The sequence below is a fragment of the Heloderma suspectum genome, chromosome 4, assembly GCF_057233095.1.
Source record: "Heloderma suspectum isolate Gila_16-S chromosome 4, 16-S_ref, whole genome shotgun sequence".
Lineage (NCBI taxonomy): Eukaryota > Metazoa > Chordata > Lepidosauria > Squamata > Helodermatidae > Heloderma > Heloderma suspectum.
Window position 1 is genome coordinate 176,049,744 of NC_139461.1, and position 25,256 is coordinate 176,074,999.

General features: G+C 45.2%; 2 protein-coding genes across 8 annotated transcripts in view; one reads left to right on the forward strand and one right to left on the reverse strand.

Annotated features, from left to right (window-relative positions):
• The window catches only part of TPR (translocated promoter region, nuclear basket protein), a 76,903-nt gene extending 68,590 nt beyond the window's left edge, over positions 1-8,313 (reverse strand). For 4 of the 5 annotated variants that reach the window (XM_084851399.1, XM_084851398.1, XM_084851396.1 and 1 more), the window contains exon 1: positions 8,058-8,313. In XM_084851399.1, coding sequence (XP_084707525.1) covers positions 8,058-8,208 — 151 coding nt within the window. In that variant the 5' untranslated portion in view covers positions 8,209-8,313. Of the gene's footprint in view, positions 1-7,995 lie in introns of all 5 variants that reach the window. The other variant, XM_084851400.1, reaches the window with a different exon arrangement.
• Positions 8,314-9,936: 1,623 nt separating this feature from the next.
• ODR4 (odr-4 GPCR localization factor homolog) overlaps positions 9,937-25,256 on the forward strand; it is a 35,078-nt gene continuing 19,758 nt past the window's right edge. For 2 of the 3 annotated variants that reach the window (XR_014790424.1, XM_084851401.1), the window contains exons 1-9: positions 9,937-10,031; positions 10,431-10,564; positions 14,941-15,075; positions 16,252-16,347; positions 17,108-17,214; positions 19,708-19,744; positions 20,181-20,321; positions 21,437-21,532; positions 23,414-23,482. Coding sequence is in view for 2 of the 3 variants with exons in the window: in XM_084851401.1 (XP_084707527.1) it covers positions 10,463-10,564; positions 14,941-15,075; positions 16,252-16,347; positions 17,108-17,214; positions 19,708-19,744; positions 20,181-20,321; positions 21,437-21,532; positions 23,414-23,482 (783 nt within the window). In the remaining variant the exon portion in view is untranslated. The other variant, XM_084851402.1, reaches the window with a different exon arrangement.

The following is a 25,256-nucleotide window of genomic DNA, read 5'->3' on the forward strand; positions in this document are numbered from 1 at the left end:
CATAGGGGATTGGAATGCTAAAGTAGGAAGTCAAAAAATCACCGGGATAACAGGTAGGCATGGCCTTGGTGTACAAAATGAAGCAGGACAAAAGCTAATAGAGTTTTGCCAAGAGAACACGCTGATCATAACAAACACTCTTTTCCAACAGCACAAGAGACGACTCTACACATGGACATCATCAGATGGTCAATATCGGAATAAGACTGATTATGTACTTTGCAGGCAAAGATGGAGGAGCTCTATACAGTCAGTAAAAACAAGACCTGGAGCTGACTGTGGCTCAGATCATGAGCTTCTTATTGCAAAATTTCGGCTTAAATTGAAGAACATAGGGAAAACCACTAAACCATTCAGGTATGACCTAAATCATATCCCTTATGAATATACAGTGGAGGTGAGGAATAGATTTCAGGGATTACACCTGATAGACAGAGTGCCTGAGGAACTATGGACGGAGGTCCGTAACATTGTTCAGGAGGCAGCAACTCAATCCATCCCAAAGAAAAAGAAATGCAAGAAAGCAAAGTGGCTGTCTGAGGAGGCTTTACAAGTAGCTGAGGAAAGAAGGGAAGCGAAAAGCAAGGGAGAAAGGGGAAGATATATCCAACTGAAGGCAGAGTTCCAGAGAATAGCAAGGAGAGACAAGAAGGCCTTCTTAAATGAACAATGCAAAGAAATCGAGGAAAACAACAGAATGGGAAAGAGTAGAGCTCTCTTCAAGAAAATTGGAGATCTCAAGGGGCCATGATAAAGGACAAAGAAGGCAGGGACCTAACAGAAGCAGATGAGATTAAGAAGATGTGGAAAGAATACCCAGAAGAACTATACAGGAAAGATCTGAATGTCCCTGAGAGCCATGATAGTGTGGTCACTGAACTTGAGCCGGACATCCTCGAGAGTGAAGTCAAGTGGGCCTTAGGAAGCATTAGTAACAACAAAGCTAGCAGAGATGACAGTATTCCAGCTGAACTATTTAAAATCCTAAAAGATGATGCTATTAAAGTGCTGCATTCAATATGCCAACACATTTGGAACACTCAACAATGGCCGCAAGACGGGAAAAGGTCAGTTTACATTCCAGTTCCAAAGAAGGGCAACGCCAAAGAGTGTTCAAACTACCGCACAATTGCGCTCATTTCACATGCCAGCAAGGTGATGCTCAAAATCCTACAAGCTCAGCTTCAGCAGTATGCGAACTGAGAACTACCGCAAGTACAAGCTGGGTTTCGAAGAGGCAGAGGAACTAGAGATCAAATCGCCAACTTTCACTGGATCATGGAGAAAGCAAGAGAATTCCAGAAAAACGTCTATTTCTGCTTCATTGACTACCCTAAAGCCTTTGATTGCGTGGATCACAACAAACTGTGGCAAATTCTTAAAGAGACGGGAATACCAGACCACCTTACCTGTCTCCTGAGAAACCTGTACGAGGGTCAAGAAGCAACAGTAAGAACCAGACATGGAACAACCGAGTGGTTCAAAACTGGGAAAGGAGTACGACAAGGCTGCATATTGTCACCCTGCTTATTTAACTTATATGCAGAGTACATCATGAGAAACGCTGGGTTGGATGAATCACAGGTCGGAATTAAGATTGCCGGGAGAATTATCAACAACCTCCGATATGCAGACGATACCACCCTAATGGCAGAAAGCAAAGAGGATCTCAAGAGCCTCTTGTTGAGGGTGAAAGAGGAGAGTGCAAAAGCTGGTTTGAAACTCAACATTAAAACAACGAAGATCATGGCATCTGGCCCCATCACTTCCTGGCATATAGAAGGGGAAGAAATGGAAGCAGTGACAGATTTTACTTTCTTGGGCTCCAAGATCACCGCAGACGGTGACTGTAGCCATGAAATTAAAAGATGCTTGCTCCTTGGGAGGAAAGCTATGGCCAACCTAGACAGCATAGTCAGAAGCAGAGACATCACCTTGCCGACAAAGGTCCGTCTAATCAAAGCTATGGTTTTCCCAGTAGTAATGTATGGCTGTGAGAGCTGGACTATAAGGAAGGCTGAGTGCCGAAGAATTGATGCTTTCGAACGGTGGTGCTGGAGAAGACTCTTACAAGTCCCCTGGACTGCAAGGAGGTCCAGTCAGTCCATCCTAAAGGAAATCAACCCTGAGTGCTCATTGGAAGGACAGATACTGAAGCTGAAGCTCAAATATTTTGGCCACCTAATGCGAAGAGAAAACTCTCTGGAAAACACCCTGATGCTGGGAAGGACTGAACGCAAAAGGAGAAGGGGACGGTAGAGGATGAGATGGCTAGATAGCATCACCGATGCAATGAATATGAACTTGAGCACACTCTGGGAGAGGGCGCAGGACAGGAAGGCCTGGCGTGCTATGGTCCATGGGGTCACGAAGAGTCGGACACGACTGAACGACTGAACAACAACAACAAATTTAAGTTGGGCTTAAGTTGGGCACCGCCGCTTTAAAAGGAATACTCATGGCTGTACTATACAGCCCATATACCCCTTTTGTTGTTGTTTATTCGGTCAGTCGCTTCCGACTCTTCTTAACTTCATGGACCAGCGCATGCCAGAGCTTCCTGTTGGCCGTAGCCACCCCCAGCTCCCCCAAGGTCGAGTCCGTCACCTCCAGAATATCATCCATCCATCTTGCCCTTGGTCGGCCCCTCTTCCATTTGCCTTCCACTTTCCCTAGCATCAGCATCTTCTCCAGGGTGTCTGTCTTCTCATTATGTAGCCAAAGTACTTCAGTTTTGCCTTTTATATCATTCCCTCAAGTGGAGGATGGACTGGTTTGATCTTCTTGCAGTCCAAGGCACTCTCAGAATTTTCCTCCAGCACCACAGTTCAAAAGCATCTATCTTCCTTCGCTCAGCCTTCCTTATGGTCCAGCTCTCGCAGCCATAGGTTACTACGGGGAATACCATTGCTTTCACTATGCGGACCTTTGTTGTCAGTGTGATGTCTCTGCTCTTAACTATTTTATCAAGATTTGTCATTGCTCTCCTCCCAAGAAGTAAACGTCTTCTGATTTCCTGGCTGCAGTCAGCGTCTGCAGTAATCTTTGCGCCTAGAAAGACAAAGTCTGTCACTGCCTCCACGTTTTCTCCCTCTATTTGCCAGTTATCAATCAAGCTGGTTGCCATAATCTTGTTTTTTTTTTAGGTTTAACTGCAACCCAGCTTTTGCACTTTCTTCTTTCACCTTCGTCATGAGGTTCCTCAGCTCCTCCTCGCTTTCAGCCATCAAAGTGGTATCATCTGCATATCGGAGATTGTTAATGTTTCTTCCAGCGATTTTAACTCCAGCCTTGGCTTCATCAAGCCCAGCATGTCGCATGATGTGTTCTGCATACACGTTGAATAGGTAGGGTGAGAGTATACAACCCTGCCGTACTCCTTTCCCAATCTTAAACCAGTCCGTTATTCCATGGTCTGTTCTTACCATTGTTACTTGGTCGTTATACAGATTCCTCAGGAGGCAGACAAGATGACTTGGTATCCCCATACCACCAAGAACTTGCCAGAATTTGTTATGATCCACACAGTCTAAGGCTTTAGAATAGTCAATAAAACAGAAATAGATGTTTTTCTGAAACTCCCTGGCTTTCTCCATTATCTAGCGGATATTGGCCATTTGGTCTCTAGTTCCTCTGCCTTTTCGAAACCCAGCTTGTACATCTGGCAATTCTCGTTCCATGAATTGCTGGAGTCTACCTTGCAAGATCTTGAGCATTACCTTACTGGCATGTGAAATAAGTGCCACTGTTTGATAGTTTGAACATTCTTTAGTGTTTCCCTTTTTTGGTATGGGGATATAAGTTGATCTTTTCCAATCTGTTGGCCATTCTTGTGTTTTCCAAATTTGCTGGCATATGGCATGCATCACCTTGCAAGATTTTAAACAGTTCAGCTGGGATACTGTCATCTCCTGCTGCCTTGTTATCAGCAATGCTTCTTAAGGCCCATTCAACCCCACTCTTCAGGATGCCTGGCTCTAGCTCACTGACCACACCATCAAATCTATCCCCAATATTATTATCCTTCCTATACAGATTTTCTGTATATTCTTGCCACCTTTTCCTGATCTCTTCTGCTTCTGTTAGGTCCTTGCCATCTTTGTTTTTGATCATACCCATTTTTGCCTGGAATTTACCTCCGATGGGTCTAATTTTCTGGAAGAGGTCTCTTGTCCTTCCTATTCTATTATCTTCTTCCACTTCTGCACACTGCTTGTTTAAAAATAATTCCTTATCTCTTCTGGCTAACCTCTTCTGGAATTTGCATTTAATTGGGCATATCTCCCCTTATCACTGTTGCCTTTTGCTTTCCTTCTTTCTTAGGCTACTTCCAGTGTCTCAGCAGACAGCCATCTTGCCTTCTTCGTTTTCTTTTTCTCAGGGATGTTTTTTGTTGCCGCCTCCTAAACAATGTTGTGAACTTCTGTCCATAGTTCTTCCGGGACCCTATCTACTAAACCTAGTCCCTTATTTCTATTCTTCACCTCCACTGCATATTCATTAGGAATATTAGTGAGCTCATATCTAGCTGATCTGTGGGTCTTCCCTATTCTATTTAGTCTGATTCTAAATTGTGCAATAAGAAGTTCATGATCTGAACTACAATCAGCTCCAGGTCTTCTTTTTACCGACTGCATAGATGTCCGTCACCTTTGGCTACAAAGCATGTAGTCAATCTGATTTCAGTGTCGACCGTCTGGTGAAGTCCATGTATAAAGTCGTCTCTTAGGTTGTTGGAAGAGAGTGTTTGTTATGCACAGTGAGTTGTCTTGGCAAAATTCTATCAGCCTATGTCCCGCTTCATTTTGTTCTCCCAGACCATGCTTGCCTGTAATTCCAGGTGTCGTTTCACTACCCACCTCAGCCTTCCAGTCTCCTGTAATGAAAATAACATCTCTTTTTGGCGTATTATCCAGTAGGTGCTGCAGATCTTCATAGAACTGATCTACTTCTGCTTCTTCAGCATCTGTGGTTGGGGTGTATATTTGGATCACTGTGATGTTAAATGGCTTACCCTGAATTCGAACTGAGATCATTCTGTCATTTTTTGGATTGTATCCAAGCACTGCTTTAGCCACTTTATTATTAATTATGACGGCTCCTCCATTTCTTCTGTGGTCCTCTTGTCCACAGTAGTAGATCTGGTGGTCATCTGATGTGAAGTGGCCCATTCCAGTCCATTTCAGTTCACTGACACCCAAAATGTCTATATTTAATTTTGACATCTCCCCAATAACCACATCCAATTTGCCCTGGCTCATAGATCTTACATTCCAGGTTCCTATGGTGTGTTGATCTTTAGAACATCGGATTTGACGTTCACCACCAGCACCATCGGCTGCTAGCCATCCTTTCGGTTTTGAGCTAGCTGCGTCATCACATCTGGGGCTAGTTGAACTTATCCTCTGTTCCTCCCCAGTAGCATTTTGACCATCTTCCGACCTGGGAGTCCCATCTTCCGATGGTATACCGACATATCTCTGGTTGTACTGATCCATTTAGTTTTCATGGCAAGAATACTGGGGTGGGGTGCCGTTTCCTTCCCCAGGGATCGTATTTGACCTCTCTGTCTTGACCTTCCCATCTTGGGTGTCCCTTCACGGTTTAGCTCATGGCATCATTGAGGTGCTCAAGCTCCAGCACCACGACAAGGTAAAGATTATCTTTGGAGTCCTTCTCCAGGTGCACCAAATGAGGTGCAGAGGGTCTTTTCAGTGGTGGTGACCCAGTTACGGAAGGCTCTCCCGAGAGGCTCACCCAGTGCCTATATTGTGCTTTTTTGAGCACCACATAAATTACTTTTTTATTTTCCCAAGTTTTTCAATCTTACCATTTTTAGTGTTTTAAAAACTATTTGCACTAACATTATCTCCTGTTAGTGGTTTTATGCTGTTTTAGACTTCAAGCTTGTAGTTTATTGTATTTTAATAGCTTTACACAACTAAAGAACCTCGGTGAAGGGGAAGAGTGATCCATGGCAGATTCAGTACCACTTTCTAACCCATGCTGGCCAGGGTAAAAGCAGGAGGAAAAGGTTTTGTTTTTTGTATTTTTCAGTATGACAACTCCAGGCTGGCAAAGCTGCTGGGTCTAGACTGGGCACATTCCAGTGGAATAGAGCCCCTCTACCTGCAGCAAAGCACCAACACACCATCCTAACCCCCTACCAATATCAGGGGAGGATTACACTGCAGAGCAGTTTGCAAAATGCAGCTGATAACACCTACTATTTTCCTGAGGTTGTGAACCAGTCTGTTTTTATATAACTTCAACACTGCTTCATAAAACATATCAATGAAGGCAATGTCACCCTACCTTACACTTTTATCTGTTATAGCAGGGATGGCCCTTGTGGCCCTCCAGATGTTTTGGCCTACGACTCCCATCGGCCCTAGCCAGCACAGCCGATAGTGAGTAGCATGGGAACTGCAGGCCACAACATCTGGAAGGCCACAAGTTGCCCTCTCCTCTGTTATAGGCAGCAATGCTCCTCTGTTCACAAGAATCCTAAGTTCTATATTTGAGGAATATAGCAGCTTTACTTTCATATGAATCTTACACATGAAAGTCCTGAACATTTCTAAAGATACTGAGATCTGCCTTCTGAGAGAGGAAGGGCTCCACTTGCAGAAGATCCCTCTGCCTAATTTGGGGGGATTCCCTGCTTCCCCCATACCACAGCTCATCCCATTCAGCAAAGTCTCCTGACTCTCTGTGTAACATTTTCAGATGGCTGGAAAGGACTGCTGTGGGAAAGCACACTTCCATCAGCACAGTTGATCCAGCATAAATCTAGATCCAACCCACTGTATTCAGTGTTTTGTTTTCAAAAATTCATCTTCCAAGACTTTAAATACATCACCCATTCTATGAAAGAGTGAGGTGCTTATTTCTGTATGTCACCCAGGAGTGCTAACCATAATAAACCAAACATCATTACTTATGGAGGTTTTCTACTTCTGAAGACAGGACTGTGCATCCAAACAAACTTCACTCAGCTTTCAGTTTCAAAAATCTGTATTTTAAAAAAGAAACTTTGGAGCAGCAAGCAGCAACAGCAAGTATGTTTCTTTTAAAAAATAAATATCAACAACAACAAAATTGATTTGTGGGATGACAGAGCCTCCAAGTTTGTTTATCATGCCCAGTATGAAAAAGGAAAGGGATGCATCAGATAAGTACATGCAATAACCTTTGAGAGCTTGCAGTGCGATCTTATACAGTCTACTCAGAAACGTGCCCCATTGAATTCAATGGAGCTTACGCTCAGATTGCAGCAATAGTGACCTGTTTTCCAGATCTGCTGCCACCAGATAATCATAGTGACATTCCGATGCCTCTTGCAACAAAAATAAGCAGTCTTGAGGCACCACCATACAGACAAATGTAAAGGAATCGAGTCAGGCTTACTTCCAAGTAAATACATACAGCAACCTCCCACAGTCTGGTGCCCTCCGGATGTTTCACACTACAACCCCTAGAATTCCTAACCATCAGCCATGCTAGCTGGGGCTGATGGGGGTTGAAGTCCAAAACATCTAGAGCGCTCCAAGGTGGTGAAGGCTGCGTCAGGCAAACAGATGGAGCATCTAGACATGACCTGGGTTAAAAAGTGTTCGTCCGAATCCATCCTAGCTGAGCGACTATTCCTCCTGATTTACCTCCGTCCCCTCCCCTCGCCTACATTTCGTTTCCATGTGCATATCTATCTATCTGACTAATATATATATGACAGCCACCGTGGTGTAGTGGTGAGAGTGTTGGACTGGAAGCCTGGAGATCCGGGTTCCAATCCCCACTTGGTTGTGGAAGCTCGCTGGGTGACTTTGGGCCAATCACAGACTCTCAGCCCAACCTACCTCACAGGGTTGTTGTTGTGAGGATAAAACAAGAGAGGAGTAGTATTACGTAAGCTGCCTTGGGTTCCTTGCAAGAGGGGAAAAGGCGGGATATAAATGCAATAAATAAAAGAATGGCTGCTTCGCCGGATCCTACCCGGGGCGGCCCAGCCCAGCCTCCAGTTCCCCGCAGCGGGCAGTCCACTCGGCGCCACTCACCGCTGTCCACCTTGTAGCGTTCGTGGCGGGCGCGGAGCCCGTCAATCTCGCTCTGCTGGTCGGCCAGGAACCGCTCCAGCTTGCCCTGCACGGCTTTGGGCAACTTGGCCACTTCACCCCGCTCCAGGACCTGCTGCAGCACCGCCGCCATCTTGGGCGGGAGGAGCGCGGGGAAAGGGAACCCCGCGCCCCGCCGACGCAGGCCCGCGACGGGGAGGAAGGCGCAGCGCCCGAGTGCGCGCGGCGGGGGCGACTCAGGCGCGCGCGGGGCGCATGGGCGAAGGCCGGCGAGCGCACGCGCAGAGCCCCGCTCCCTGGTTTGCTCCCGCGGAGAGCTGGAAAGGCTCGCCTCCTTCCTGACTGGTGGGTGATGGGAGTTGTGGTCCGACATATCCGGAAGGCACCCGGGTGGGAGAGGCAGTGGTAATTTTCACGGGACTCGCGTGTGCAGCAAGCAGCGATTCCCCCTGCCCCTGAAAAGTTGCTAAAGGCGCAATCGTATGCGTGTTTAGACAGGAAAAAAAAAAGTCCTACAACTCCTAGCATTCCCCAGCCAGCACAGCTGTGCTGTGCTGGCTGGGGAATGCTAGGAGTTGTAGGACTTTTTTTTCCCTGTCTAAACACGCATACGATTGCACTTTAATTTGCCCGTGTACAAACCCCGCAGCAGCAGTTTAAAGCACCATTTAGCAACCGTGCCTGTGGCACAAAAGGATGGCTGCAGTAGCTATTCCTTAGAACACAGGCAATAACATTAAAAAAAAAATGTAATAACCAGTGGAGGCTGGCGGCTCCGATTTCGGCAGGTCTGTGAATCCATTCTGGGTTTCAGTCAGAGCCAACCAAAACTCTAAAAAGACCTATCCAAGGTGCTGAACCCAATCCTGAAAGTAGGGTCAGCACCTTGGATAGCTCCTTTAGAGTTCTGGCTGGTTCTGACTGAAACCCAGAATGGATTTACAGCCACGCCGAAACTGGAACCAGCAGCCTCCACTGATAACATTTCAAGGATGATATCTGTGGGTGGCGTTTGCAGCATAATTGTTAAATGACTGACAGTGCAACCCTATGCATGTCCACTGGAAAGTTGAAGCCCCATGGAGATCAATGGGACTTACTCCCAAGTAAATGTGCATAGGATTGCAGGCTTAAGGCACAATCCTATGCATGCTTATACAGAGAAGAAGTCCTGCAATTCCCAACCTGCCCCTGCCAGCCATCTTGGCTGGGGAATGCTGGGAGTTGTAGGAGGTTTTTTTCTGCCTAAACATGTCTGGAATTGCGCTCACAGTCACGTTTTTTCACCCTAAATAAGATGCGAGCTAGAAGAAGTGTGGACTTATGCTATGGGGGAGGACACCTAAGCGAATTTCCTCCATTGTTTCCAAGAGGCAACTGTCATTTTAACTCTGCTAGAGAGAATAAGAATTGCGGCAAAAATAACTTGGAAGTGTTGACTCCAGCTAAAGGAATGGTCAGTCTACACTTTTAAAAAAAAATCTATGGTTACTCAAAGGCCGGCTTCGAACAACGAGAGGCGCTTCCGGTAAATAGCCTGCGCCCTTTTGAGTGAGGCAGATTTTCTTTTCCGTTTGCCACCCTTTGCTATTTTATAAGGGGAAAAGAGAAACGGAGTTTTTGTTTTTTTAGTTGAATGGCTTTAGGAGGCCTCTTGCTCCCGCGGTGCGGAATACGAGTAAGAGGAGGAAACGTCAGAAACAAAATGCTGGTGCAGGAGGTATGTTTCCGCCACACCCAAGATAAGGAACGCGAAACGTTCGACTTCTCGGAGGTATATTGCGTCGGTCCATTTATATATGCTGGGTGCGCAGCTTACGTCATCGAAATGTGCCTCGCGCGAAGGAGAGCAGCGGCGCTCGGAGATGACGGCCGTTAGGACACCTCAGTAGGCGCAGAGAGAAGGAGCCGGTTGATGAGGCGGACGGGGAGATATGGCAAAGCGGCCTTGAGGAGGTGAGAGGGAAGCCCTCGCTACTGCGGCGTGGAGGGGCCATAGCTCAGAGGGACAGAGCGCATGCTTCGCATGCAGAAGGCCCCAGGTTCGATCCCCGGCTTCTCCAGGTAGGGCACATCCTGCCTGAAACCCTGGAGAGCCGCTGCCAGTCCGTATAAAGCATAAAGTATAAAGCAGCGGCCTGTGTAGGAGACTGCCTTAATTTGAGTGCTGGGGTGGAGGTGGGAGGGGGCAATCTTAAGAAGGAATAACTTCGGAAAGACATGATGGGATGGAGGTGGGTGGGCAACAGAGCTGGTTCCCATAAGGTTATTTGTGTTCTCTCTTAAATTAGAAACCTAATTTCAGTGTCTTTCATTTCCCTGTGTTGTTGAGCTTTTTCTTTCTTGTCTTCAAAGTCGTTTGACTAAGCTGCTAAATATTTGTAATAATGGGAAGAAGCTACTTCGTAGATGAAGCCGTTGGACAATATCTGTCAGAGCTCGCCACAGCCAAGTCAAAAGCTTTTATCACTGGCCTCTTGATAGGGCAGGTAAGATGCATATTATGTTTCAGCATATTCAGGGACTCTTCCCACCCACTGCTACTTCTAGGAGCCTCTTCACGGAGAAAATGAATTGTTTTGTTTGTTTGTTTTATTTTGTTGGGGGGGATTTTGTTGTGTTTTTAGAGGTGGGTAGCCTGCCTGATAGGCGGGAGCGAGGGGGCATGTGTCCACCTGATGGAGGCAGTGGGGGGAGTGTTGGGGGCCAGAACATACCGAGGCTGGGCAGCAGGTGCTGGCGGAGCGCTAGGGGCAGGCTATGCCAGGTAAGGGGAACAAGGGAGAGATGTGTAGTATCTGTCCCCTGCTCCGGGCCTGTCCAGAGCCAAAGGATGGCTGGGGGAGGCGTGACCCCATCTTCTGGCCATCGTTTGCTGCTCTGCAATGCCAGGTCTGTTACCCAGAAAACCTCCCTCATCCATGACATGATCCTGGATGAGGGTGCAGACTTGGCATGTATTACGGAGACCTGGCTGGCCAAGGCTGCAGCTCCAACCCTTGCAGCCATGTGTCCAGCTGGATTTTCATATGCACAGCAGCCAAGGGCTGGGGATCGGGGAGGGGGAGTGGCTGTTATCTACCGAGAGTCCTTGGTCTTCACCAGACCCCCTCTCCGGGAGACCAAGGTTGCTGAGTGCATGTACTGGAGGTTGGGCCCGAAGGGCAGTCTGGGGATTCTGCTCGTGTACCGTCCACCCCGCTGCACGACTGACTCCCTGGCCGAGGTGCTTGAGGTGGTCTCTGATGTGCGTGTACAGTCCCCTAACTTACTGGTGTTGGGGGACTTCAACGTACATTCGGAGGCCATCCTCACAGGAGCACCTCGGGACTTCATGGCCATGGCCTCCTGGGAGCTGCACCATATTCTAACTGGGCCCACCCATGTAGCCGGTCATGCACTAGACCTTGTGTTTGTTTCTGGAGAAGCGGGGAGTGATCTGGAAGTCGGGGGTATATCCACCACCCCCTTGTCATGGTCAGATCACTATCTGGTGATGTTGGACTTCTCGGTTCCACAACCCCTCCGCAGGGGTGGAGGACCCATTAAAATGGTCCGCCCCAGGTGTCTTATGGATCCAAATGGATTCCTGAACGCGCTTGGGGATTCTCTGGGGCATGCCAACGGCCACTCGGTCGGGACCCTGGTGGGTGGCTGGAATGCCGCAATCACTGGGGCATTAGATCAGGCGGCTCCGAAACGCCCTCTCCCCCTGAACAGGGCTCGGACTGCACCATGGTTCAATCCGCGGTTACAAGCTCTGAAACAGGAGGTGAGACGGCTAGAGCGCCGGTGGCGGAAGTCTCGCTCCAAAGACGATCAGACACGGGCTAGAGCTGTATCTTCAGCCTATCACGTGGCGGTGAAGGCAGCAAAAAAGGAATATTATGCTGCCTCCATCGCGTCTGCAGAGTGCTGTCCCAGGAGGCTGTTCCAAGTGGTCCGGAGCCTGGTCGGTCCTGTGGCTCCGGAACCACTGGAGCATTCTAAGGCCTCCTGTGAGGCTTTGGCAAGGCACTTTGCAGATAAAATTGATCAGATTAGGTGTGTTACTCTGCACGCTGTGGATACAGTTAGTGAGTAAGAGGCAGCCTGTGGCAAACCGGTTTAGTGGGATCGGTTCCAGTTTCTTCCTCCTGATGAAGTGGACAAGGTGCTTTCATCTGTAAGGCCGACCACCTGCTTACTTGATCCTTGCCCATCTTGGCTCATTATGAGCTGCAGAGAGAGACTGGGTGAGGGGATCAAGGCGGTGGTGAACGCCTCCCTTGAGGAGGGAGTGATGCCATCAGCCCTCAAGGAGGCAGTGATAAGACCGCTCTTAAAGAAGCCCTCCTTGGATCCTCAAGTTCTGAACAACTTTCGCCCAGTCTCAAATCTGCCATTTTTGGGCAAGGTGATTGAGCGGGTGGTGGCGGGGCAGTTGAAGGCACACTTGGAAGAAACTGATTATCTAGCCCCATTTCAGTCAGGCTTCAGGCCTGGGCATGGGACAGAAACAGCCTTGGTCGCCTTGGTGGATGATTTGAGGAGGGCTCTGGATAGGGGTGAATGCCCCTTCCTTGTTCTCCTCGACCTCTCAGCGGCTTTTGATACCGTTGACCACGGTATCCTCCTGGACCTCCTGGAGGGGTTGGGCATTGGAGACACTGTATTGCGGTGGTTCCGGTCCTTCCTCTCCGGCAGGTACCAGAGGGTAGCACTGGGAGAGGAGGTTTTGGACCCGTGGCCACTTACTTGTGGGGTGCCACAGGGTTCCATCCTCTCCCCGATGCTATTTAACATCTATGCGAAGCCGCTGGGGGCTATCATCAGGAGGTTTGGGGTGCAGTGTCATCAATATGCGGATGACACGCAGCTCTACCTCTCATTCAAATCTTCACCAAGGTTGGCCGTAGAATCCCTGTCCAAATGTCTGGAGATGGTGAGTGGCTGGATGGGGAGGAATAAGCTGAAGCTGAACCCTGACAAGACCGAGGTACTTTTGGTGGGAGACAAGAGGAGGCTGGGGGATGTTGACCTGGTGTTGAATGGGGTACGGCTACCCTTGAAAGACCAGGTCCGCAGCCTGGGGGTCACTTTGGACTCCCAGCTGTCCATGGAGGCTCAGGTGTCAGCTGTGAGCCGGACAGCGCTGTATCAACTCCATCTGATACGGCGGCTGCACCCCTTCCTTCCCGACCATCTGCTCCCATCGGTAGTACATGCCCTGGTCTCCTCTCGTTCAGACTACTGTAATGCGCTCTACGTGGGGTTACCCTTGAAGACGGTTCAGAAGCTGCAGCTGGTACAGCACGTGGCGGCTCGCCTGATTAAAGGCAGCCACCGGCGAGATCACATCACTCCATTGCTGAAGGAGTTGCACTGGTTACCAGTTGTTTTCCGGGCCAAATTCAAGGTGTTGGTTTTGACCTTTAAAACCCTATATGGTTCCGGCCCAGCCTATCTTAAGGAGCGCCTCCAGCAACACCAGACAGGCCGCTTAACAAGATCAGCCTCGGATGGCCTTCTCTCTGTCCCATCAGCCAGGACAGCTAGACTGGTGGGGACGAGGGAGAGGGCCTTTTCTGTGGTGGCCCCCACTCTGTGGAACTCCCTCCCTAGGGAACTCCGTCATGCCCCTCTTTAATGAGCTTCCATCGTGCATTAAAAACGTGGTTGTTCAGGCAGGCATTTGGGGTGGGTTAGGGTATTTTAAAAAAAAAATTATGGTAGAATTTTATTGTTTTAAATTGTTTTATGGTGTGTTGTACATCGCCCAGAGTGGCTGGGTGACCAGCCAGATGGGCGATTAATAAATTTAATAATAAATAAATAAAAATACTCATGCGCTTTTAATTACACCTTAAGTTACCACTTGATCCTTAGTGGTGCAAGCCTATGCTTCTTTGCTCAGATATAAATTTCACTCTGTTGAACAGTAAGTGTGTTTGGAGTTGCCCCATACAAGCACAATCCAACGGGAGGTTCTCTCCTGCACAGACTTCATATAAGTGAATGGGGACTGCGTAGATGAAATTCCTGTAGGAGTCTGCTCTTCAGGGCCTGTTCCGCTGATTCATTTTGAGATGGTTTGTGCAGTTTGAATGGGGTTTTCATAAATTAGCAGCAATTGCAGTTTTAACAGAAGTGACACTGTTAGGCCACAATCCTATGCATGTTTACGCAGAAAAAAGTCCAACAACTCCCAACATTCCCCAGCCAGCTATGCATGTAAACATGCATAGGATTGTGTCCTTAATTACTTAAAATGTTAGCTGTAGCATGGCAGCATTTATTATACTATTATATTTTATTACTTGGAACCACTGTGTTGAAAAGGAAATTCTTCAGAAACAAAGCCAGTTTCTGCCATATGGATTGTGTTGATACACTATCAAATTTGATACACTACTACCTCTTAGTTGCATTTGTGTTTCCCAGAGAGTCTAGTCAAGGGCTGTGTTTGAGAGATTGGAGACTGGTTAGGGAAACTAAGCAGCTTGCTCTTGTGCATAGGCTGAGTTAAGTGCAACTAAGCCCATCGATTTCAGCCTTCTTGCACATAATAGATTGCAGCTGGATTTGTGGAAGGCGAAGGGCAGCAGTGGATTTGCAACTGTCGGATGGGGTGGAGGCTCAACCCAGTACTGAACTTCTGAAGAAGACTTGCTGTGGGAATGTGTTTGGTACTTCCTGCATTAGAAGAAAAAGAAAATATCTTTTCTCACCTGAAAGGGGGCATTGTGGACAAGACCTGTGTGTGTGTGTGTGTGTGTGTGTGTGTGAGAGAGAGAGAACATGTGTACATATTATGCTAACTGAGCAGTTTGAATTTGGATTGCTCTTCTCTCACTAGAGATACTTATTTCTTTTCTATTTCCAGTGCTCCCAGCAAAGAGACTATGTCTTGCTAGCTATTCGAACACCTCCAAAAGAGGAGGAAAGTAAAAGCAATACAAGTTACCATTCAGATTTGTCTAATATTGATGAGGAATGGACAACAGCACATTCCAGTCAGGTAATGCACCTTCAGTTGTATTTCTTTAGTTTTGAAAAGTACTACTTCTTTTGTAAAACCATTTCACTTTCATGCACTGGTTTTTGAGCTGCTGCACACCACTGGTTTTTAGTAGTTCATTTGCTTAAACCACAAACACTGGAATTCTGTACAGGCTTATGTCAGCTGTAAACTAAGACAAATACCCCTGCCCCACCATAACTGCTGATTTTTCCATTCTTCATATATCCCGCTTCATCCTGCCTGTTTTAATATAGATGTTTAGCCCTTGGAGAAGTGGTCTGCATAACTGTACAGCACCAATGATACTGTTGTTCCTAAATATTAAAATATGATCATAACAAGTATAGATGACATATTCAACATTATCACTGAAACATTTCATAGCTTGGAGGGCCATTTCAAGCCTGTTTTTACTTGCATGCAATTTATTAAAAAATAAATTAAAATGTAACTGTAAATCCTTGCCTAGGATAGGCTATGGTGCATTTTAGTGTGAAGTTGTATGCATGTTTAGCCCACTCTCCTAGATTGGTGAGGTGGAGAGGATTTGCCTGCAACCATCCTGAGCAGCAGTTTGATATTTGGTTTCCTTGTTCCAAACCCCAAATACGAGCTGCTATGCCATATCACAGGTTGCTCGGGTATTTAATCCATTCCTTCCAAGTGTGGAGACTTGTCATTGCACTGAAGTGAAGTGTACATTAGGTTCTTTCCATAGTGAAGATGGAAAGAACCTAATGTACAGATATTAACAAAATCTGTAAGGGTGCAATCCTATGCATGTCTAGACTTCTCTGTCCTACAACTCCCAACATTCCCCAGCCAGGTGGCATAGGATTACACCCTAAATGTCACAAGCTACTGACTGAGTAGTGTCTTTGGGTTAGAGCCCCTTCTGGGCAGCTGCACAGATGAGAGGTGGTATCCCTCTAAGAGCAAGGTAAGTTTGCTACCTATGGATCATAGGTTGCCCATTACTCATTTAACGTCTTGTACATGTTCTGACTTGGCAGATGTACAGGTATAATGAGGCATATTTTTTAATCTGTATTTTTCTAACATTCATATTGTCAGATGTGGAACTTCCATTATGTTTTTAAATATTTTGATCTTTATATCAAGAAACTTGAGTTGCACAGCGATGAAATTATTTGTGTCGGTTTGATTTGGTAGGTGTCAAGAATGCTTCCTGGAGGACTGCTAGTTCTTGGTGTTTTTATCATTGCGGCTCCGGAGCTGGCAAAAGAAATCCAAAGTACTTTACGGAAGGTAAATGATACAGATAACATTCCTAAGTTGAAAAGCAGTTTGTACTTGCAGCCTTGGCTATTTTATTTATTTCTTAAACTTTTGACTCCTTACCCTCACTTTCTGCATTATTGCCCAAGGTAATATAAAGAGATATAGAATCCAAAGGATGCAGTCAAAATAGGAACATTAAAATTTAAAGACCAAAACAATGCATGCAGGTTAAATCAATCTGCTGTAATAGAACAGTAAAATAGAGCAGCAGCCAATTAAGATCAGTTAAAAGCCCCACAAGGCAACCGAACAAAAATACTCAGCATAAGAGGCAAAAGATCTTCAATGGAAGGGCTCGGCACGCTTCTCTAGGAAGGGAATTCCAGAGCCTGAGCACAGCCAGTAGAAAGACCGTATCCTGAATCACCACTAGATGAGCCTCAATTACTAGTGAGGGAGGAAGCCCAGGCAGAAGGTTGTCCTTCAGTTACCTGACCCTAAGGTGATTAGGTTATGAGTGGGCTGTGCTCAGCCCTGTACATGGTGACTTACTGCTATAAAAGGGGCTCCTAAAAAGTAACCACAAAGATCATAAAGGGAGCAACGCCCAAGGTGGTGGCGTCTTTTCTGCTTACATCGAGCAGCTTATGAAGAGGAGAGAAATGTTCTGCCGTGGCAATGACATTCAGCTTGTGGGTTTAGCAATACAGTCTGAGGTACTCTTTCTCTAACTTACGGCAACTAGAAACCAGCCTTAACTCCATTCTTATTCTCCCCCCTCTCCAAGCTTGTTTTTTCTGTAGAAAAATCTTTCGCTAAAAAGAGGTTGTGGAGCTTTTCAGAGGAAGATGTGTCAGACCGAGTGGCTCTTCATCTTTGTTCTGTTACGAAGAAGTATCCTTTTTACAGCAAAGTTAGAGCCTTCAGTTTAATGTGAGGAGATATGAATATCTGTGCTCTGATCTGCCTTAATTCAGTGATTCAGGCTGCAGTCTTCTGCACACATACCTGGGAGTAAGCCTGTTGAACACAATTACATTCACTTCTGAGTACATCTCCGTAGAGTTGCACTCACAGTCTATTTCATAGCAATCCTCCAGTAAAGCCCGCTCTGCTGTTGGCACATTATTAGTTGCTGAAAAGAAGATCACATTTCACCAACTTGATTTTTAAAAAATAAGTAATTGTAAGGGCAGTTATGGTTTTAAGTGGATGTTCAAAATGTGGCCTGTAAATTACGTGAAGGCTGAGCAAAGGAGTTATTTATATATTAGATTTCTATACCACCCAATAGCCGAATGTCTCTGGCCCGGTATACAACTATTAAAGTCATAAAAAATATATATAAAATACAATACAAAAGTTTAAAACTACAGTATAAAATAAAAATATAAACCCAAATAAAACCTAGCAGCAGTGAAAAGATTTAAAATACTGTAACAGATTTAAAACAACAGCAACGGAAAGACTGAAATGCCTGAAAAAATAAGGAGGCCTTCACCTGGTGCCAGTAAGAGCACAATGTAGGTGCCAGGCAAGCCTCTCTGGGGAGCTCATTCTGCAGTTGGGGTGCCACACAGAAAAGGCCTTCTTAGTTGCCACCCACCTCGTCTCCTTTGGTGGGGGCTCCTGGAGAAGGACCACTGAAGGCAGCCACCAGCTTCTGAACTGTAGTAATCTTAAGAGTCTAGGATGGAGGATAGTGCAGAGACTCTAATGGGGAAAGGCACTAGAAGAGGGGCCTCTGTATGATTGAGGGCCTTCTCTGCAGCCTGATACGTGCCAGCTAACTCCTAACTGGTTTATTCCTAGAAATACACAGTCAATGGCTAGTAGTCTTGATGGCTCTATTCCTCCAGTATCAGAGGCAATATGTCCCTGCATACCAGTTACTGGGGAACATCTGTGGGAGGGTGCAAGTGCATTCATTTTCTGTTGTGGCTTCCCATAGGCATCTGATTGGCTACTGTGGGAACAAAATGCTGGACTAGCTAGGCCTTTGCTGTGATCCAGCACAGCTCCTTTTATGTACACAAGTGCCATTACTAGGGTCATTTAGTCTCCAGTCCAGGAGCTCAGATTTCCCACCCTCTCCAAGAGCAGGGAAAGAGGTCTGCCCTTGGAGAGTGGGAGCTGAAACCTCTGCAGCACCTGCCCTTCCAACTTGGGAACTCTAGCGTTGGACGAGACAAAAGGTGGAGGGGGAGGTGTTGTCAGCAGAATATGGGAGGCTTTGGATCCTGTGGATCCCAGACACGCCCCTTGACATGGGGGGAAAATGTATGCTAGCTCTGGAGCTGGAGTACATAATTTCCCTCCCATTGGTTGTAATGGGAGAGAAGCTATTCCAGTGAAGAGGAGGGAAAACCCAAACAGGAAGGAAGGGAAGTAAACACCGCTCCCTCCCTTCTGCTATGCCAGTGTGAGCCTGGTAGGGCTCAGAATGAGACGATTCATCCACCTTCGGATCTTCCCACTGAAGCTGGTAGGATGGCTGTGTTGGGAATGTGATGTAGCCGAATGTGAAATATTGCTAATCCAAATGCCAGAAAGTTTACTTCCAAGCAATAAATATTTCTATTTCCTGCCATTCTTTGTTCTGATAAGTCATACGCTGCTACTGAATAAAACAGTAGTATTGTACAGGTGTAGAACAGTTGGTCCCTGTTGAGAAGGCTTATGGTCAAAGCAATGCAGGACAAAGGTGAAGAAAGGCCTGGTGGGAGGAGGACTAAGAATGGGATACAGAGAATTAACTAGCAGCAGACCTAGTGCAATTCTTTTCCTTTTGTTTGTTTTAGGAATTACAAAGGTCAAGTATAAGGTGGCTGGACAAAAGATGATGGTGTGTGTGCGGTGTGCATATTGTATTTTGTCCAAGGCACCAGATTAGCTAGGGCCAACACTGGATACATGACACTTTCCATTTGCAGGTGAAAATAGACAAGAATGAAGTCCCATTCAGGGGGGCAATGCATGTATAAATTAATGTGCATGGGGGAGTGTTCTAGCCCCGCCCACCTCCTCACACGTTTCCATCGCCCTTTGTACTTGTGGAGGGCGACGGTTTGAACAGGAGAGCTTCCTGTATTCGTGGAGTTTCTGCACATGACCCTGTAAAAGCAGGGACCTGTATTGTGTGGTGAGCCCCCTCTTTTCCCGCATTGATTCTACATCGCAAAAGAACACCTGACTAGGGCTTGAGACACAATCTGATCTGAAAATACTGGTTTTAGGTCCATTTCTCTGAGGTGTACAGGATCAGGATCCTGCAACAGTTTCGATAATGACTTATTTTCATCCATGTGTTTTCATCAATTCATGATGCATTTTCATCCATTTCATATCCTTTATGCACATTCAGTTGTTGTTTCTTAATTAGGAACGAATATTTTGTCGCACGTACGATGTACAAGATCCAAAGGTGAGTTATATGTGTTTTGGCGGGTGGGAAGGGGGCGAGTGAGGAAGAATTTTGCTAATTTTTGGCCAAATTTGGCAGGGATATTTTTTGCAGACCCTTCTTCAAAGAAATGGATATTTCCCTGAAATTGATGCACTCTTGGCTTCTAGTAGTAGAATTTGCTCAAAGCAGTTGGTTGGTAGAATGGTGTCCTTCCATCTCCTGCAGGTCTTAAAGTTGCATGAAGCATTTAACTTCAGATATACCAATAACACTGCCTTAGGCTGCAATACTGTGCATGCTTACTCCAGAGTAAGTCCCATTTAATTCAATTGGACATACTTCTGGGTAAACATGTATAGATTGAGTTGTTGGAACTCGGTAAGAAACTGAAGAAATGTTTTATCTTTTATGCTTTTAGGTTTCTTCATAATATAGTATCTTCTCTCCTGTATAGTGTACAGCTAAGCCGGCAGACTGGAAATATCAGAATGGCCTCTCTGCTTCCTGGCTATCTTTAGAATGTACAGTTAATGCTAATATACACATCCCTCTACCAGCTACATTGGCCAGCCACGACCTTAAGAAAAATACAAGGGTAACAAACAATTGCTATGCTTGACTTATTTCTGTTAACTTGGGGTGCAAACCTATTAGATCTGCCTTGGGTGCTCATAAGCCTCTGAACTCAGAGGCTTACGAGTATCCAACGCAGAGCGGGAGGTGCGTTGGGCCTCCCCCTCTCCATTTAGCTAGTGGAGGCTTTGGGGAGGGGTAGCTTGTACCCCCCTTTCCCAGTCCCTTCCCCTTCCTGCCCACCAGCATGGCCCCTTTTCCCCCTCTCCAAGCTCATAGAGCTTTTGCAAGCTCATAGAGGCAGCCAGTGCGGTTCTCTCTGTGGCAGCTGTAAGGGGGCAGGGGAGGGGAGCTCAAGCTCCTGTGTCTGAGGATGGATCCAAGGCTCCGTCTTGGATCCAGGAATCCAAAAATTCCTAAGGCCCCCCAGACGCTGTCTAGGGGCCATAAGATTGCTCTCTAAATCTATAAATATTAAGACAAAATTATGTATATAGCTTAGTTGATTCCTGCCTTTGCTGCATCTGCTTTGCTGCTTCTGAGCTAGAACAGCTTTCATGCTCTGTCCTTTACACCACTTTCCCCTGTCTTCCTTAAACTTTCACCCAACCCCCCTTCTTGGTTAGAGCCTATCCAAAACCGTTGCAATGTCGCTGTTTCTCTTCTCTCAATTGTCAGTTAATCTCCTCTGTCCCAGCCCTGCTGCTTTCCCCCCCAATAGAACTTGCTTTACCTTTATAAAGGAAGTTGCTTTTCATGAGAGACCAAGTCAGTTCTCTGTTCTGTCCAGTGCCCAGGGCTGTTATGAATGATCAAAATGGGGAATGGTAAGAAACAGTTCTTAATGCCAAAGGATAACTTTCTGGATTTAAATCAGTGACATTAACCTATTCAGCTTCCACTTTCTATAGAAAGTATAAAATGAAAAACAGTTGCAAGCTATTTATCTCTCTGGGTTTTTGTTTGTGGATATTAGCAGTATTTATAGCTAGTAGCTATTTAACAGCTGTAACAGTTCTAAGCACTTGAGGTTGGCCACAATTCAGGAGCGAGTCTCTTGTAATGTCAGTGGCAAGGGAACTGTTTATCAAGATCTTCCTACAACATGCATCCCTTTCTTTTGATTCTGCTTTATAGAATGGATTAGTACGATGGGCCAAACAGATAGAGGAGGCTGTCTTTTTGATCAATGGTCAAGTCAAAGAGGAAGATGCTGATTTACTAGAAGGGCAGGTACGTGCTGAATGACATATGCTTAATGCTGATGTAGACCATGATATCTAGCATGGTGTAAGTTCTTACTAGTCACTTTAAACTTAGAGTAGCCGGAGTTGAGTTGATGTGGATCATTGGTTACAGTGCACCTTTATATTAGAGTAATAATACTATTGTAGGGAAGATGGCCAAATGAGTCTCTAATCCTGAACTTGTGTGTCTCCTTTGATCAAGCAGTAACTTAGCTACATCCACATTGTAGTAAACCTTTATAATGTCTTGCCAAGTGTTGAGGAGAACTCTGCATTGCATCTGATCAGGAATTAACTGAACAAGAATTCTAGAAAAGGGGACATTTGTCTTCACTTTTCACGTCATTGCAGACAGCTCACTTACCAAGCGATTATGTATACTTACCTGGTGCCATTTAGCAGGTGCTATCTATATTCACCCACTGAGAGTGTATGTATGTTTCTTCAATTCATCAGCTGAGCAGTTTTGAAAAATTATGTAGGGAAAGGAGATATTCTGTTATCAGATAGCCACTTTGGAGCCATATTGCATTACAAAATGATAGGGATGGATGGATCAGGCTATTTTTGGTGTGTCCGTTTATCATGTGTTCATTCATAAGTTCATTCTGTCCCATTTCCAGTCTAATCTGCATTTTTTTAAAAATCTGCAAAAAATAATACATATTCTTACATGCATTTTATGGTAAAATGCACATTTTAATATGCATCCTGGAACGTGTTAAGGCTGAACACTGCAGCACAAAAATCCGAAGTGCGGAATTGGAAGGGTAACTGCATTCCAATCTGGACATTAGTTTGGGAGGTGTGAATCAGGTCAGTTTGCTTCCAAATGTGGACTGAACAAAATCCTCAAGTATTCCTACTAAGTAACTGTAGCAGTTACCTGTCAGAGAAAACAAAAACCCCTCTCCACCAGACTTTATTTTTGAGTTCAGTCAGTATGCATCTCCCTGCAGGCCACACTCTCGCACACCAGTTGGATAGGCCTAATCTGATGCATTTCTTTTCTGAAACTGCACACCTTTGGGGCTTTTACACATTCAAACATACTTTGAGTACATGATTTGTTCAAATCCCAAGCAGCCACAATAATGCTTTGTATTTTTAGGGCTCAATCCTATCTAGATAGGCGGCTGCCTCCAAACTCGGAGGCGACTGCCTCTCTAGATAGGCGGCTGCCTCCAAACTCGGAGGCGACCGCCTATCCAAAGCAAAGCAGGAGAAGCATGGGGGGGATCATTCCTTCTGTGCTTCTCCTGCCCTGCTTTTTCTGCTAGACAGCCGTTTTTGGCTATCTAGCTGCAGGGGAGCTGAGCAGGAGAGGAGGCTGCTGTACGGCACATTGGATGTGTCTTACAGGCAGATTTGCTTTCCCTCCCCTGGAACACCCCCAGCCCCGCCCCTTTTCAGCCACTCCATACTCCTCTTCCGAGCACAGAGGATGGGGCTTCTCCGCGCTGCCTCAGAGGTAGCGCGGACGTGTGGGGAGGTCAGTTTTCCAGGAATTGACCTCGGAGTGTGGGCTCTGAGGTCAGTTCCTGGAAAACAGCATATCCTGTGGCCATCTAGCCTCTGTCTAGCAGCCATAGGATTGCTTCCTTTGGTGCTTAGAATGGAGCCCAGGCATAGAAATGGTGGTTTCGCTGACTTGCAAACTAATGAAGAAGTGCAGACAGAGAAAAGCATGCAGCCGTTTTATTTCTCTAAAAGATGTTTATCACACTAATATAACTCACAACAGCAGAAAACTTTCATAAGACACAAATGTCTAAAACGGGCAGCCTCCTCTCTTGAGATTCTGTTTTTAAGATATGAAATTCATGAATTTTCTTAACTGCTTTCTACGCTTCAATTATCTCTACAGAAAAAGTCTACGAGAGGAAATATGCCATCAGCTACTCGGAGCCTTAACGTTAGGGTTTTAATGCAATTGGTAAGTAAATTCACTGTCACAGTAAGAAGCAAAGAGAGTGATGTAGGAAGCGTGGATACCAAAGGATAAACTGTGCTCTGATTTGTATATTGATTTGGGGAATTCAGGTTTGGTAAGTACTTACCAAAATGCAAACTGAGCAAAATTCTTCCTTGTCCCGAGACAGCAGTATCTGTCACATTTTGTATAGAGATGAAAGGGACTAAGCTAGCAATATGAAAGCTAACCCCCACCCCCAAATCTCCATTTCAATGTGTAACACTTTTTTTTCTAATACTTTTTATTCTACTTTTATCTTCATAAATGAACCAAAGAACAACAACATAATCATCTTCTACAGTTTCCAACATTACAGTATTCTTAAGAGGACCCCTCAATAATGAAATAAGGAAGAAAAAAAAAGAGAGGAAGAAAGGAGATAATATAAAAAAGAGAGAGAAGAATAAAGGGGAAGGAAACAAAAAAGAAGAAGAAAAAAATGCAAAAAGAGGAAAACAAAGCAAAATATAAACAGAAGTTTACATAACAAACTTAAATTTAAACTACATTACACATAGATTTCAAATATCACTCTACTTAAAGATTATACCAATCTTACAGGTCAATACAGCATAAAGAATCAATTTCAATATTGTATCTTCAGGCTTATAACAAAGAAGCAAGCTTAGAATTCATTTCCATTGGCCATATCATGCCTTTTAGCTACTATATAATAATAAAGCTTAAGAACAACCAGTGAAAAATATTTGCTAATCCTAGTATCATAATATTGATAATTATAATCTTTCTTTTCTTTTTAATTAAGAATAAAAACAAAAAAAATCACTAATATATTTTATACTATCTATATTTTAGATAGTATCATTTCTAAATATATAAATGCATGTGCACATTTCTGTGCACCCTCACACAGAAGATTTAAATGCAGTCTATCTTATCCCTTTTAAGAGAAGAAAAGGAAAAGGATGAAAGAAAAAGAACGGCTATACATAATCAGCTATCCTCTGGCCTTACAGACTAAACATAGCCAATTGACAAAACATGTTTGTAAATTCCAATTCATGGAGCTGGAGCAGAAGTCTCACGTGTTTTTCCGATTAGCCACACCTCCGCCATTTCATGATTTAGAAACTTCTTCATCTGACCTTCAGAGAAAATGCAAAATGTAGCAGGATATTTTAAATGATACTGTAGATTCATTTGTTTTGCCAGATTTCTCGCCCTGGTAAATAACCTTCTTTTATCAACAACCTCTTTGGTGTAATCCAGAAATAACATAACTGTATCTCGTTTTGATCCCTAAAAAAGATTTTCCCCCTGTCTTGCCAAGCGCAGGATATGATTTTTTGTGGGGACTCTTGCAAATTGAACTATAATCATATAGTCAGTCCCTTTAGCATTTGGCACACAAAATGTATGATCAGTATCAAGTACATAATCATATGACAAAGGAAGTATCTCATGCAGAAGCTTATCTAGAAAAGTAAACTAATTTATATCGGTAGATAAATCTTTGATACCAATAATACGCACACTTGCTCTGCGTGTGAAAGCCTCCAACTGTGAGATTCTTGCAGAAAAATTATGAAAAACTTGCGAGATGGTCTCCTGTGCTGCCACTCGATCTTGCAGCTTGTTAACATTCACCTCCATTTTTTGCCCAGAGTTGTTGATTAAGTCCACAGCCCCTTGCAGGGTGGTGATGGAATTTTGGATTGAATCCAGTCGCTTAGCCTGTTCAGCAGATTGCAAAGACAAAGCTTTTATCAGAACA